General features: G+C 53.2%; 1 protein-coding gene and 4 non-coding genes across 8 annotated transcripts in view; 4 read left to right on the top strand and 1 right to left on the bottom strand.

The window, feature by feature from the left end:
- PDCD5 (programmed cell death 5) overlaps positions 1–16188 on the top strand; it is a 483454-nt gene that overhangs the window by 8198 nt on the left and 459068 nt on the right. For 3 of the 4 annotated variants that reach the window (XM_061572133.1, XM_061572132.1, XM_061572135.1), the window contains one exon: positions 340–1457. In XM_061572133.1, the coding sequence (XP_061428117.1) occupies positions 340–387 (48 nt within the window). In that variant the 3' untranslated portion in view covers positions 388–1457. Of the gene's footprint in view, positions 1–339; positions 1458–16188 lie in introns of those variants that run through there. The other variant, XR_009756650.1, reaches the window with a different exon arrangement.
- Positions 5232–5303, top strand: TRNAA-AGC (transfer RNA alanine (anticodon AGC)). The gene has a single exon. It is a non-coding gene; the product is annotated as a tRNA-Ala (tRNA).
- Positions 9122–9193, top strand: TRNAA-UGC (transfer RNA alanine (anticodon UGC)). The gene has a single exon. It is a non-coding gene; the product is annotated as a tRNA-Ala (tRNA).
- On the bottom strand, positions 9679–9751 carry TRNAQ-CUG (transfer RNA glutamine (anticodon CUG)). The gene has a single exon. It is a non-coding gene; the product is annotated as a tRNA-Gln (tRNA).
- TRNAA-CGC (transfer RNA alanine (anticodon CGC)) lies at positions 9987–10058 on the top strand. Its single transcript has one exon. It is a non-coding gene; the product is annotated as a tRNA-Ala (tRNA).

Raw genomic sequence — 16188 nt, 5'->3', positions numbered from 1 at the left:
TGTTTATTATATTTTTTACAAAGACAGTTTGTTGTGAAATGATACAGCACGTGTAACTGAAGTCATTATTCACGAATTTGATATTCGTGATTTTGGCATTCCGTGAATCGCATCTGCAACTCTACACAAATGCAAGAGAATATTATGCGAGAAAGTGATGAAATATCGTAATGAGAGAGAGCTTATTTACATATTTACTTCAGATAATACATTTTTTGTGGGCTAATGTTATCTGCGAAATTTGCTATTCATGAGCATCTCCGGAACGTATCCCTTGAAAATAACGAGGGAATACTGTTTACATTTTATGACATCCGCCCCCAATCCTCTCCACCGCAGTTTAACAGAAGGAAAGTTATGGACTCCGATGAAGAGGATGAATACTGATGGCGCGGGACTCTTGGGGTGCACTTGCCCATGCTTATGTATGGCGCCTGATCAAGCTAAGCAACCTGGTGATAGTAATTTGAGTGGATCGGTCATCTGTTGCTAATACTGACAGGTTGTGGCTGTCACAACAACCGTATGCACTTGAGTGTGTGTGGGTGTGGCCATGCATGTGTCTCCATGTACACATGCATGCACACAGTCTGTGTGCGTGCTTATGCCTCTTAAGCTTGACACCTGTCATTGGTGATAAGCCATCATACACTTGTGTAGGATTGATATTCAATAAATTTTTAGAGAAAGTGTTACAATGGTAAAATATTGGCCTACATCAATAGGATATTCTTTTATTTTAAACTGTTAACATTTCACAAGGAAACTATTTGGGGAGATCATATGGTGTGCTTGTGGTACCTACGTTGTTGGCCATGGGAAAGCATTTAACCTCAAAATGTAATAACCAGGGAGTCGAGGTATGATGGTAAATCTTACAGTGCTGCATATCAGGTTTTGAGATGCAAATAATGCCAATTACAAATGTGGTTACCTCAAGTTATATTTCCATTTGTGTATTCCAAATGTAACCCAATTTGCAATTAAACCAGCACATATGCCAGTGCTCACAAATGCTTGATGGTTGCATCCATTAAGCAAGGTGCTACTACCAACTTTTTGAACCTGTAGACAGCCACGGTCATCACTCAGGAGGTATGTGCAAGACCCAGAGGGTTAACAAGATCGTATCCCCTGCCTGCCTGATGCTCCTCCGCTGGCCTAACTTCAAGCAGCTGCGTGCCGTAAAGGCACTTCACTTGTGCAGTTAGAACTAAACCACACTGCTCACTATTATGGGGTCTGCTGGCATCCACTAAGTGCCAAGTCTGCATTTAAGGGGTCTTCAACGCAAATGAGGTGTGAGCACCACTGCGGCGATAGACACGAAAAGCTGGGTGCACAAACTGCTTGTGTGACAGGCGTTCAAAATACTGTTCGTTTATTTGTTGAATGCCAATGCTGTTGTGCATGTTCCTGAATTGCATTGTTTTTTGAAATAAACTGTTTCTAAAACATTTGAGTTACCTTCTCCAATATTATAAAACGGGTAAAGAAGATGTCGAGATTTCAGCCGACTGGCCTTCTTTCGAAAACATTGAGCATCACAGCAAGTCTTGAATACACTCTGCATGTCATGCCGTTCAATATAAACTTCAATGAGGCATATTCTTGGTTCTTTAGGTAAAGTCACGTAGAAGGGAAATAATAAAATTATATTAATATACAAAAAAATGTATTGTTTTATATTAATATTATGTAACCAGGAGGTTCCTACCAGTAATATTACGATTTTAATGGACAATGCTCGATTATTTATAAAATATATATATAATGGATTGTAAGGCAACTTAATTGTTTCAGGTAAAAATGTAACAGTATTCGAGTAAGGCTAATTATAGATATTGTGACATTTGTTTGATTTACGTACATCTTGAATTATTCTCCTTTGTCAATGACCAAGGTTTAGAGCAGGGTTGAGTCATGTCTGGCAGATGGTGGAGAACGGCTAGAATTTTCGGGATGAGCTTTACATTTGATTGAAATCAGAATATTAAAACTGGTAGGAACCTCCTGGTTACACCAGCCCACAGGGGATTATTGTGTCCATCCGTCGTGCAGGGAGGGGCTGGGTGGGGAGGGTGGGGCTGGGTGGGGAGGGGAGGGTGGGGCTGGGTGGGGAGGGGAGGGTGGGGCTGGGATGGGAAGGTGGGGCTGGGTGGGGGGTGGGAGGGGTGGGGCTGAGTGGGGAGGGGCTGGTCACCCCGTGGTGCCCTTATAAAACTCAATGTTTAACCTACTCACGCCGGCTTGTGCCCGCCCTCACAGTCGGCCATATTTGGGGAATACACCACGCCGTCGTTGACCCTGGCCATTGACCGAGTAACCCAACGTTCCTACCAGCTCCCTCCGCAGGAATGTGTTTGTCTTTTACTACAGGGTCCCTAGCATGAAGGGTATATCGGTCCTACACTGGTAACCCGTTCCCTATCGTCCTCCGGCTGGGACCTAGAGGAGGCTAACTGACCCTGACCTCCTGGTCCGGGGTCCTGACCACTGGCCTCACTGAGCTCCAGCCCTGAGATGGACTGTAGAGCTTGGAGTTCAGGGTTCTATTCTCCAGCCCAGGCTTCAGTCTTCAGGGGTTCGTGGGTGGCCCCGCCCTGGCCACGCATTCCTTCTGGAACACTCTTAGGTGACATCATTCCCCCGGTTCCCCCCCACCCGGGGGCCCGGGGAATGTCTCCCAGGATCTGTTTTACTGGAATCCACCGTTGGCCTCTCTGGCCCATGGCATGTGCCCTAGCGAGGTAACGCCTCTGCACTCTATTGACTGTAAGTGGAACTACAGGCTGTTTAACGATGAGTGACAACACCCTTACACATCACTCCTACGTATGTAATGGCAGTTGCTCAAGCAAGCAGCTGGCAAACACATTCCTGCGGAGGGAGCTGGTAGGAACGTTGGGTTGCTCGGTCAATGGCCAGGGTCAACGGCGGCGTGGTGTATTCCGCAAATATGGCCGACTGTGAGGGCGGCACAAGCCGGCGTGAGTAGGTTAAACGTTGAGTTTTATAAGGGCACCACGGGGTGACCAACCCCTCCCCGCCCAGCCCCACCCCTCCCACCCCCCACCCAGCCTCACCCTCCCCACTCAGCTCCTCCCCACCCTCCCCACCCAGCCCCTCCCCACCCAGCCCCACCCTCCCCACCCAGCTCCTCCCTCCCCACCCAACCCCACCCTCCCCACCCAGCCCCACCCTCCCCACCCAGCCCCTCCCCACCCTCCCCACCCAGCCCCTCCCTCCCCACCCAGCCCCTCCCTGCACGACGGACGCAATAATCCCCTGTGAGATGGTGTAACCAGGAGGCTCCTACCAGTAAAATTTCCCAAGTATCCTGATATAATACTGGTAGGAACCACCTGGTTCCACCAGCCCACAGGGGATTATTGTGTCCGTCCGTCCGTCGTGCATCCAAAAATGGGAGGGGTTGGGCTGGGTGGAGAGGGGAGGGTGGGGAGGGGCTAGGTGGGGAGAGTGGGGAGGGGCTGGTTGAAGAGGGTGGGGCTGGGTGGGGGGTGGGGCTGGGTGGGGAGGGGCTAGTCACCCCGTGGTGCCCTTATGAAACTCAACGTTTAACCTACTCACGCCGGCTTGTACCCGCCCTCACAGTCGGCCATATTTGCGGAATACACCACGCCGCCGTTGAACCTGGCCATTTACCGAGCAACCCAACGTTCCTATCAGCTCCCTCCGCAGGAATGTGTTTTATAATGGTGGAATCCGATGAGCTATAAAGCTCTTTTTCACAGATATCCAGGATTGCTTGAGTCATCAACGCTATTTACTACTATAATTTACTACTATAATAAGCCAATAATGTCTGTGTCCCGCGCGTGACGTCACTCCACGTCGACCAGCCCCATCTCAATAATCATGAACAGGTGACGTCCTCCACATGGACCCCCCCTCATTAATAATCATGCGTGGCTGACGTCACTCCACATCAAACAGCCCCCCTCATTAATAATCATAAACAGGTGACGTTCTCCAAATGGACACCCCCTCCATTAATAATAATTAGCGGGTGACGTCACTCCACATGGGGGGCCGAGGTGCCTCCTCCCCCCTCCTCGGCGTCAACTTCCAACCCTCACTACAAAGGCAGAACCCTCACGTCACGCGATCTCCGTCACGCTGTTGAGACATCAAAGTAAAAAGGACGTCACGATGAACAAGGGATTATAACCTTAAAATGAAGTAGGTCTGTGTCACCGCACCCTCACAAATTGCACACGCATTGATGCAATGAATATCACGTCGCGGTCTGCTTTTTGCTTGCAAGTTTCAGGTTTACTGCAATACACCCGTCCTTGGACGGGCAAAAGGCTCATTTTAAATGATTTCCCACTCATCTAAGCAGAACGGATTCCCACCCAGGTGAGCACGTGGTGTTGCTCATTTGTTTACTTCTGAGCCAGTGCTCGAAATTACCCCCATTCCGATAGCGGAGGCGAGTTTACTCATAAAACAATACATTTTTACTTCCCACAAAGTGGTTCCCCTTTGATCGACCTCGGAGGAAAAAAAATAACTAATTTCACCGCTGACGTGAGATTTTAAATCACAACATTATACTGGTAGGAACACCAGCCCACAGGAGATTATTGTGTCCGTCCGTCGTGCAGGGAGTGGCTGGGTGGGGAGGGAAGGGGCTGGTCACCCCGTGGTGCCCTTATAAAACTCAACGTTGAATTTACTCATGCCGGCTTGTGCCCGCCCTCACAGTGGGCCAGATTTGAAGAATACACCACACCACCGTTGACCTTGCCCATTGACCGAGCAACCCAACGTTCCTACCAGCTCCCTCCGCAGGAATGTGTTAAGAGTAGAGGTAAATTTTGCCTAGGTAATTGAATGGGAATTCAACTTGTGATTTGAAAAATTCAAATGATCGTTTAATTTTTATCAAAGCACAAAAACTCAGAGGGGATTCGAACCCACAATCCCCAGCCTCCGGAAGTTGGTGCCTAATCCATTAGCCCACTGGGCCACATTCATCGCGTCCTGTGTTCTTTGTGATGACTCCTAATGTGGATGAGATGTCACTTTCAAGGTACTCGGAAGTAGCCCAGGTAATGCTTGCTTCCAAGTGCCACTATCTAACAAACTGGAAAAGGAACAGATCTGCGAGATTTACGAGTAGATTCTTCAACTCAGACCATGACCCCGATAGCCCCCTTCCACAACGAGGTCACGTTACTGGGATCAGACTTAACCAGTGTGGTGGGGATGTAGCTCAGTGGTAGAGTGCACGCTTAGCATGTATGAGGCCCCGGGTTCAATCCCTGGCATCTCCATGTCCGCAGCTTTTATTTAATTCATGTTTCCAACAAAGGTTGAATTTCAAAATGAATTGTCTGTGTCCATGTCCCTGTACTAAGGGTGCACGTGAACTTTAGTAAATATTACCCTAGATGAACGAAACCTTAGTATTAATGTGTGTTAATTTACCGAACTTACTATTTTTATAACTCACGATGTACACCAGGGGTCGGGAACCTTTTTGACTGGGAGAGCCATAAAAGCCAAATATTTCTAAATATATTGCATTGAGAGCCAAATAGTATTTTTAACGTATAATAAATTAAATATGTCTTACTTTTGTAATGCGGGCGTAAACGGCCCTCCGGAGGTGCCGTCATGAGGGGAGGAGTTAGGTCACGTGGGGGGAGAGGGGTTGAGCTATAGAAGGAGGGGAACCGGAAGAGGATAGGGAGTGACGGGGAACCAGGGACAGAGAGAGGCCACGAAGGGCGAAGCGGAGTGTGGCGAGATCGCCACGAACACGGAGGCAGCGAGGATCGGCACCGTTGGCCAGCGGTGACCGACCCGAGGCAGCGAGGAGGCTGCAGTCAGCAGCGGGGCTGCACAGAGAGAGTGGGCAGCGGGTCTGCATACAGTGGCAGCCAGAGGGTCTGCACATAGGGGTAGCAGCGGGAGTCTGCATAGAGGTAGCAGCGGGAGTCTGCATAGAGGTAGCAGCGAGTCTGCAGGGAGGAGGTTACAGTAGATGAAGCAGAGAGTCAGAGGGAAGGAGAAGCTATAATAGCAGTGAATAGCCGGGGGCTACAAATACAGAGTTATAACAGAGTGCCGTGTGGGTGAAGACGAGAACCCAATAAAAGACACGAAGACAGAAGGAAGTGTCCGAGTCCATTTATTACACTGGAGTCAGAAGTGAAACGGCATGGCGAAACAACTGAGGAAAAAGAATATCCCATCTCCGGCGTCGGCTTCATCATCGGACGACGACGATCTTCCTCCTGAGGTCGGCTTCACTTCGGCGGAGGGAGAGATCCGTGAGGGCCCGGGTGTCGAGGAGGTTGCCGCTGCGTCCGCCCCGTCTGCGTTGAAGGACGAAGATTTACGATGGACCCGAATGGCGGAGCAGCTGGCGACTCTTAAAACCGTCATCACTGAGTTGTGTGACCTTGTCACGCCAAGGGGGGCGTTGGAGGGGGACGGTGGTGATCGGCAGGAGCCCGGATTGTCTTCGATGGCGCCGCCATCGGCCACGCGGCATGAAGACGCCATCTTGGGCGTGGCGCACCACGGAAGGCGGGAAGCTGCCATTTTGGGGCCGCCGCGAGGATCGTCCGCCATCTTGGCGACACCGCGTTGCGACGCCTTGCTGAACTTACCGCCGGAAGAGTCAGCGACGGACGGAAGCAGGCCAAGGGGCCGCAGTCGTCACCTTACAACCGTCAAAGAGTTCTCCATCGGGGGCGATTGGAGTGCGTTCGCCTGTAGATTTTTGGCGGCGGTACGTACGGCAAGGTGGACGAACGCTGAGGCACTGGAGGTGCTTCCGACTCTTCTTGATGATGAGTCCGTTCGTTTTTTTCGCTCTATAAAAGCTGCGAAGAAGAAAACTCTGCGTGGGGTGTTCGATGAAATGGCGGACGCGTACGAGCCACCGGATGACGCCCATCGCCGCTTCGTGCAGCGGCAACGCGCACCGGAGGAGTCGCCTGTAGCGTACAGGGGCGCCGTGTTGGAACTCGCTATGGCCGCTTACCCGGAGACGGAGCCTGACCTGCTGGAACCTCTCATCTTGGGGAAGATGTTGGAGTTATCCCGGGATCTGGGCATTCCTATGCCGGCGTGCGGTCACGAAAAACTCACGTCCCGGGCTGCGGCCAAGTGTTTGGACGCCCAGTTCAATCTCCGCCGCTGGAAACAAGTCACGGCGTGGACGGGCGGTCCTGTCGTCGATGGGGGGGCCGTAGGGTGGGACCCTACAAAGGCCGTGTACGTGCCGGATGCGACCGGCCCAAAGGAGTTGTCGGCCGCCTTTACTCCGTGGCCGGCTCGAAGCGGGCCAGGGCCGCGGGCTCCGCCGCCGGCGCGGCCGCGTCGGGACGGGGTGCCCGCTGCGCGCCGCCCCGACGTCGACTGCTTCCGCTGCGGCCGTCGGGGCCACTATGCCAGGGACTGCTGGGCCCGGGTTCCGGGGCCGCCCCAGCAGGAGGCCTCGACAGCGGACGCCCCAAAGAAAGACCCTCCGGCACAGACAAGCCGGCCGTGACAGCGCAGGGAGGAGGACGTTCCGCTCGTGGGACGTCGACTGGAGCCGCAGAACCCACGGGACCTGCAGCTCTTCCTATCCCTCCGCGGATGCGAGTACGGGATGTCTCTGGACGCGAGCGGGACAGTGGCGGGCCTCCAATGGCGACGGAAGAACTTGCGCCCGTCGCCCCTAAAACCCTTCCACGTTCCCGCTCGGCGGGTGGTCTGCCGACCGTCCGGGACGGCCCGGCTGCCCGTACTCGCTCGAAATCCCTCACGTTTCGTTAGATTGTGTTGTGTTGTGTTCATTGTTATATTGTTCTTGCATGCTTCGTGTCTTTTTAGGTATTGGCCCTTTACACCCGCATTGCTTTTCAGGTTGCAATTCAGCCGAGGTCGGCTGGATTTTCTTTATGGGGGAGGGTGATGTAATGCGGGCGTAAACGGCCCTCCGGAGGTGCCGTCATGAGGGGAGGAGTTAGGTCACGTGGGGGGAGAGGGGTTGAGCTATAGAAGGAGGGGAACCGGAAGAGGATAGGGAGTGACGGGGAACCAGGGACAGAGAGAGGCCACGAAGGGCGAAGCGGAGTGTGGCGAGATCGCCACGAACACGGAGGCAGCGAGGATCGGCACCGTTGGCCAGCGGTGACCGACCCGAGGCAGCGAGGAGGCTGCAGTCAGCAGCGGGGCTGCACAGAGAGAGTGGGCAGCGGGTCTGCATACAGTGGCAGCCAGAGGGTCTGCACATAGGGGTAGCAGCGGGAGTCTGCATAGAGGTAGCAGCGGGAGTCTGCATAGAGGTAGCAGCGAGTCTGCAGGGAGGAGGTTACAGTAGATGAAGCAGAGTCAGAGGGAAGGAGAAGCTATAATAGCAGTGAATAGCCGGGGGCTACAAATACAGAGTTATAACAGAGTGCCGTGTGGGTGAAGACGAGAACCCAATAAAAGACACGAAGACAGAAGGAAGTGTCCGAGTCCATTTATTACACTTTTAATGCGACTTCTGGTGCTGCATGGTTTTGCTGATGGCCTTGTAGTCTGGTTCGTACGTGGTGAGGTTGAGCTTCATGCAGGCGTTGAGGCCCCGTGAATCGTGAAATTTATCATCAAAACTAATTTCTGTTTACTTTAAAATGACACAGTATTATTAAGCAATATCACAAGTAGTTTAAAATCAGTTCCAAACTGATTTTGTGTTTTTTTTTTCAACTCAAAATTGTCTGGGAGCCATATGCCGTGACCAGAAGAGCCATATATGGCTCGCGAGCCATAGGTTCCCGACCGCTGATGTACACAGTGATCAAATGGTTTACTTAAACATTTGGAGATGAAAACAAGTGCTTAAAAGTATCCACAACACTTTTATTTCCGAATTAAATACTTACAATAATAAATCAATTGGGAAAGTATTATGGTATCCATCCACATGTATTCTTGTTATTTCTTTTAGTTTAAAAGAAACACATTTTGCTTGGACTCTGTGCAGACTCGATGGATACAGGGTCCAGGGCCAACATGAGAGTGAGTGGGTGACAAGAGAGAAAGAAGCTGATGACGAAGTTTCACCCCATACCTAGGTGGGACTGCGCCGAGTTAGAACCGGAATGGGGATGTAGCTCAGTGGTAGAGCGCACGCTTTGCATGTGTGAGGCCCCGGGTTCAATCCCCGGCATCTCCACGAAGTGACATTTTGCCAGTGGCCAATTTTACTCGAAGGAACATGCGTGGCCTGGACAAACGCCAACTTGTTTTGATTCGTTATCATTGCTGAGCACAGATCCAGAAGCCCAACATGTCATCCGTTCAGCAATGAACAGCACTACAATCAAGTTGTCGTCGATTAGAGTTAACATATTTACGGAACTTAGCAAGGTTATTATACTTGATATCGGATGATGGACTTCTAAATTCGAGCAGTGCGTGGAATAAGGTGATAGAAAAGTGTTGTGACCTGCCGAGTGGTGGTCGAACGGAGTGTGTGAGACGAAAATCAGTCTGGAGTCCTCATGGCAGAAGGATAACTCAACGAGTGGAATGATATCTAGATACTTGGGAAAAATGTTTTATAAGTGGAGAGCTAAATTATGCATAGGTAATTGAATGGGAAGTCAACTTGTGATTTGAAGAAGAAATATGATCGTTGAATTTTTACCAAAACACTAAAGACCCAGATGGGACTCGAACCCACAATCCCCAGCTCCAGAAGCTGGTGCCTTATCCATTAGGCCACTGGGCCACATTCATCGAGCCCTGTGTTCTTTGTGATGACCCCTAATGTGGATGAGATGTCACTTTCAAGGTACTCAGAAGTAGCCCAGGTAATGCTTGCTTCCAAGTGCCGCTATCTAACAAACGGGAAAAGGAAAAGATCTGCGAGATTTCAAAGTAGATTCTTCAACTCCGGCCATGACCCCGATAGCCCCCTTACACAACGAGGTCACGTTACTGGGATCAGACTGAGCCAGTGTGGTGGGGATGTAGCTCAGTGGTAGAGCGCACGCTTCGCATGTGTGAGGCCCCGGGTTCAATCCCCGGCATCTCCATGTCCGCAGCTTTTATTTAATTCATGTTTGTAACAAAGGTTGAATTCCAAAATGAATTGTCTGTGTCCATGTCCCTGTAATAAGGGTGCACGTTAACTTTCGTAAATATTACCCTGGATGAACGAAACCTTAGGATTAATGTGTGTTAATTTACGGAACTTGCTAATTTTGTAACTCACGATGTGTACAGTGATCAAATGGTTTATGTAAACATTTGGAGATGAAAACAAGTGCTTAAAAGTGTAATGCGGGCGCGGGCGACCTCCCGGATGTGACGTCACGGAGAGGTGGAGTTAGGTGACGTGGGAGCAAGGTTAAGGTTCTTAAGGGAGGAGACCGGAAGAGGAAGGCAGAACGGGTGGGACTGGACCAGAGTAAGGCCACGTGGGCAAAGCCAGAAGGGGTGGCAGGGGCGGCCAGCGGTGGCCAGCTAAGGGAGCAGCCAGCGGAGCTGCGAGAGAAGACAGCGGTGGGGCTGCTGGAGAGAAGGCGGACGAGGAGCTGCGGTGAACACAGCCGGCGAGGCTGTGTGTGAGGGAGAGGCTACGAGAGCGACGAGAGGAGAGAGAGGCTGAGAGAACGACGAGAGGAGAAACTGCAGGAGAGCAGCCAGTGGGGGGCTGCGTGAGGGTGACAGCCAGCAAGGCTACGAGAGCAACAGGAGACCAACAGAGGAACTGTTGGCGTGACGGGGTTAACAGCAGTATCAGTGTCGGTATAGAAGTCTTATAGAAGGACAGCCGTGTGGGTTACGAGGAAGAACTGAATAAAGGACACCAAGCCAGACTTCGTGGTCGAGTCCTTTATTACATTGGTGTCGGAAGTGCAACGGCATGTCGAAACAAGTGAGAAAGAAAAATGTTCCAGCGCCAGCATCGGCTTCTTCGTCCGAAGACGAAGACTTCCCTCCAAACATGGATCCTGCCGGGGTGGGAGAGGAGAGCCCTGCTGAAACGAGTGCGGGGACGGGAGTTGAAGATGTAGCCACAGTGTCAGGGCCGCCGACAACATCAGACGCTGATCTGCGATGGCTGCAGGTGGCGGAGCAACTGGAGACTCTCAAGGACGCCCTGGGCCAATTGTGTCATCTCGTCACCCCAAGGACGGCGACAAAGAGAGCGGAGAGTGCTCCACAGGCCGCCACGGTATCTTCACTCCCGGCGCCATTGACCACGCGGCAGGAGGCCGCCATCTTGCGCGTTCCGCGGCGGGAAACCGCCATCTTGACCACGCCGCGGTTCGACGCCATTTTGAATTTGCCTCCGGAGGAACCATCGGCGGAGGGCGGAGTAAAGCGAAGTCGGAGTCGCCATCTCACCACGGTCAAAGAATTCGCCATTGGGGGCGACTGGAGCGCTTTCGCCTGCAGATTTTTGGCGGCGGTCCGTTCTGCGAGATGGACCGATGCTGAGGCCTTAGAAGTGTTGCCGACTCTTCTGGACGACGAATCTGTTCGTTTTTTTCGCTCCATTAAGGCCGAGAAGAAGAGGACATTATACGGAGTTTTTAAAGAAATGGCCGACGCCTACGAGCCACCTGACGACGCGCATCGGCGATTCGCTCAACGACAACGAGCGCCCGAGGAGTCGCCTGTGGCATACAGGGGTGCAGTGCTTGATTTGGCTATGGCCGCGTATCCAGATACAACACCTGACCTGCTCGAGCCTCTCATCTTGGGCAAGATGCTCGAGCTGTCGCGGGATCTTGGGATTCCCATGCCGGTGTGCGGGCATGAGAAGCTCACCTCCCGGGCGGCGGCGAAATGTCTGGATGCACAATTCAACCTACGACGATGGAAACAAGTCGCGGCGTGGACAGGGGGGCCCGTCGCAGAGGGTGGCGCTCTGGGTTGGGACCCTACGAAGTCGGTATACGTGCCGGATGGGGGGGGCCCTCAGGAGCTGACGGCCGCCTCGGGGCCATGGTCAAGCCGCGGTGGACCGGCCTCTCGTGCTGCACCGCCGATACGAGGTCGGCGCGATGCAAGGCCTGCGCTTCGGCGCAACGACGCCGATTGTTTCCGCTGCGGACGGAGGGGCCACTACGCGAAGGACTGCTGGGCCCGCATCCCGGGTCCGCCACAACAGGAGGCCTCATCACCGGCCAAGCCGCCCAAGGATCCACCGAAACAGGCAAGTCGGCACGCACCAGACACCCGGCAAGGCTTTACACCTCACCCATCACCTTCGTTGTGCGGTCATAGTGTTGTTGTTAAAGAGAGACCTTCGACGGGGCCTTGTCGCTCTGTGACGCAGTGGCGCAAATTGGCACGGAGGGTTGTCGCGGCCGCTACGGGTTCGTCCACCGTGCCGGGGTCTATACAAGGGGTGGACGTGCGCATTTTGGTCGATTCCGGGGCGTCCGCGACTATTATTTCGGATGTCATTTTTCATCTGTTAGGCATTCCACCCGGGGCCGTGCGTCCGGTTTACGGGTCGTGCGTCGCTGCGAACGGGGGTAGTATGGGCATCGTGGGCCAGGTGGACGCTAAAATATCTATTGGGGATGTGTCGGCCTCGGGCGTTGTGTTGATTTCAAGATCCTTGGCAGTTCCTTGTTTATTGGGCACTGATTTTCTGGCTAAGATGCCTATTTTGATCAAAATTAATGAGAATTGTATTGAACTGCCGGGTGGCCGTCAAATTTCGTTTCTGCCGTCGCCCTGGGGGCGACCTGTTTCGGCCGTACAAGTGCAGGCGCTATCCGTGGCATCTGTTGACATTCCACCTGGTTCACAGATGCTTATTCCCCTGCGGTATCGGAAGCCCTTGCCTGGTCGGCTGGGAGCGGTTGGGATCTTGTTGTCACCTTCAGCCTCGATAACGGCCGGGTTGGCGCTGGTCGGAGCGCAGACCATCGTCCGGCCAGATCAATTACCGTTTTTGCAGGTGCTCAATGCGGGTACTGAAAATGTTTGCGTCCCGGCCGGCACGGTTGTGGCACATGCCACCATGGCATTTACGGCTCACGATTGTTCGCATAGCCAGGGAGTGGTTGCTGGTGTTTCCGAGCCTGTGGCTTCGGATGACCGCTGGATTGCTAGCTTATGTGACGGAAATTCTTCCCTGTCTGTGGATCAACGGGGTGCGCTTCACAAATTGTTATTGACGTATTCCGATGTGTTCAGCTCCAATGATTTGGATTTGGGACGCACCTCGTTGCTTCACCATCACATTGATACAGGCGACGCTGCCCCTATTCGGTTGAATTCGCACCGAATGAGTCCCGCCGAGCGAGAACACGTTCGGGGGGCAGTGGAGGATATGTTGGCTGCGGATATTATATCGCCGTCAAACAGCCCATGGGGCGCGCCTGTGGTTTTGGTTAAGAAAAAGGATGGCAAATTGCGATTCTGTGTTGACTTTCGAAAATTGAATAAGATATCGGTGGCAGATGCGTATCCCCTGCCGCATATGGACGACTCCCTCGACGCATTGTCGGGGGCTAAGTTTTTCTCTACACTGGACCTCTCTTCGGGATTTTGGCAGCTTCCCCTTGACGAGCCCTCACGGGAGAAGACCGCATTCCGTACGCCGCAGGGGTTGTTTCAATTTAACTGCCTTCCGATGGGGCTGAATGCGGCCCCTGCCACATTTCAAAGGCTCATGGAGCTCGTTTTGACGGGGTTGCAGTGGGAGACATGTCTCATATATTTGGACGATATTATCGTCTTCAGCCGCACATTTGATGAACATTTAAGGCGGCTGGAGACGGTGTTCGCGAGGATGCGCTCCGCGAACTTGAAATTTAAACCAAAGAAATGTCACCTACTGCAACGGTCCGTCCGTTATTTGGGGCACATCGTGAGTGCTGAGGGGGTGTCTACGGACCCGGAAAAAACGGCGTGCGTCCGAGATTGGCCAACTCCGGCCACCGTGGGGGATGTACGTCGCTTTCTGGGATTTGCCTCGTATTATCGAAGATTTGTACCGAATTTTGCGACCATCGCGAGGCCCTTGCACCTCCTTACGGGTAAGGGACGTAAGTTTGCGTGGGGACCGCCAGAAGAGGCGGCCTTTCAGAGTCTGCGTAATCTGTTGGCTACCGCCCCAACATTGGATTATCCGGATTTCAATCAACCGTTCATTCTTGATACGGATGCGAGCGACACAGGTATTGGCGCGGTGTTGTCTCAGTCTAAAGGGGGCGTAGAGTGCGTCGTTGCGTATGGTAGCCGGGTCTTGTCGCCCGCGGAAACCCGCTACTGTGTCACTCGCAGGGAACTCCTAGCCGTTGTTTTTTTCCTACGTCAGTTTCGACCGTACCTGTACGGCCGTTCCTTTATCGTACGTACGGATCATGCGGCCTTGCAATATGCCCTTAAAATGGATCAACCTTCCGGCCAGCTGTCGCGTTGGTTGGACACGCTACAAGAATTTTCATTTCAAATTCACCATCGTAAAGGGGTGCGCCATGCGAACGCAGACGCACTTTCTAGATTGTCGCAGCGCTCCCCTTGCAAATGTGCGTCGGGGACGCAGAGATGTGCGCCCAGCCTACCCCCCCCTCAGCCGGTGGTATTGGCTGTGGAGAAGTCGGATGCTCCTGTGGAACCGGGGCCGACTGATGGGGTTTTGAATCTGCCACGGTCTGTTTGGATAAGGGAGCAAATGATGGATGAGTCGTTAGTGTCCTTGCGGAAGCGATCCAAAGTGGAGATTGGGGGTCCGGTTACGGAGGGTGCGCCGGAAGCCGCGGTCCGAGATGGTCTGCTTATGTGGAGGGAAAGTCTCCGGGAACACTGGCGTCTAGTAGTGCCTGCGTCCCTACGATACGAGTTGATTAGAACTCTCCATTGTGACACGCTATTACATCTGGGTGTGCAGAAGACCTTGTTGACGTTGCAACGTCATTATTTTTGGCACGGCATGGCGACGGATGTCGTGGGGCACGTCCGCGCGTGCCCTGACTGTGCCCGGCGTAAGCCACCTAAACATCCTTATGTGCCACCCTTACAGTCAATTCAGGTGTCTCGGGTCAATGAATTGGTGGCACTGGACATTTTGGGACCTTTTTCACCTTCGGCGAGGGGTAATAAATATTTGCTGGTCGGGGTTGAGTACCTCTCCCGTTGGCCGATGGCCTGGCCGTTGCCCGACCAATCGGCCGCGGCCATTACCGACGCCTTTTTGTTCGGATATGTCATGGACAAGGGTGCGCCGGAGAGACTCCTTACGGATCAGGGCCGAAATTTTTCTTCTAAATTATTGGCGGAAGTATGCGCGGGCCTAGGGACTAAGAAGGTCCGGACATCCCCATACCATCCGCAAACGGATGGTATGGTTGAACGGCTAAACCGGACATTGTCTGCCATGCTGTGCCACACGGTGAGTGAGCAACAATCGGATTGGGACCTGCACATCCCGGGGGTGCTTTCGGCGTACAGGATGACTCCTCATGCGGCTACGGGTTATTCGCCGTTTTACCTTATGTATGGTCGGGAAAACGTGCCGCCAATGGATGTGCAGATGGGAACCGGTGTAAGGGGACCTTGTAAACCGCTTCCTGACTACATTCGGGACACTGTTCGCCGGGTCTCGGAGGCGCGGGAGAGTGCCCGTGTGGCTACGGCCAAAGCTCAGGCCCGGAATGAGAGGTATGCACGGCGTTCCAAGGGGGAGTGCCCCTGGAAGGTTGGGGACCTGGCCTGGCTCCATTGCCCGCAGGTGCGGCCGGGTACCTCTCCCAAATTTCACAAACCTTGGCAAGGGCCCGTCCGCCTCATTGAGGTTCCTAACCCTCAGTCGGCGCGTGTTCAAATTGGTTCTCGCCGCTGGTTTGTTCACACGTCAAGCTTGAAACCGTATGTTGCTCCCCTACATGATGCTTCATCTCCCAATGTTGCCTTGCCGGGGTCTGTTGCTGCCGACTCTCCCCCGCCTGCGTCCATTGATCTTGCTAGAGCGCCTGTCGTACCTGTTCCAGGCAGGCCGGCCTTGACACCGGAGGGGACGAGGCGCCCTGCTCGGAGGGTGCCTGCCAGATCTGCGGGTCCTTCGAGCCCTGCAGCCCTTCCGACCCCGCTGCAGACACATCCGCGGGACACGCCCAAGACTGATCCTTCAGGGACACGGGACGTTGGTGGACTTCCAACAGCGACAGGGGGATTTCACCCTGTCGCTCCTCAAAC

The sequence above is a fragment of the Lethenteron reissneri genome, chromosome 49, assembly GCF_015708825.2.
Source record: "Lethenteron reissneri isolate LAM-NWPU_2019-01 chromosome 49, ASM1570882v1, whole genome shotgun sequence".
Lineage (NCBI taxonomy): Eukaryota > Metazoa > Chordata > Hyperoartia > Petromyzontiformes > Petromyzontidae > Lethenteron > Lethenteron reissneri.
Note: the sequence above shows the minus strand (reverse complement) of the source record. Positions and strands in the feature narration are given on the sequence as shown.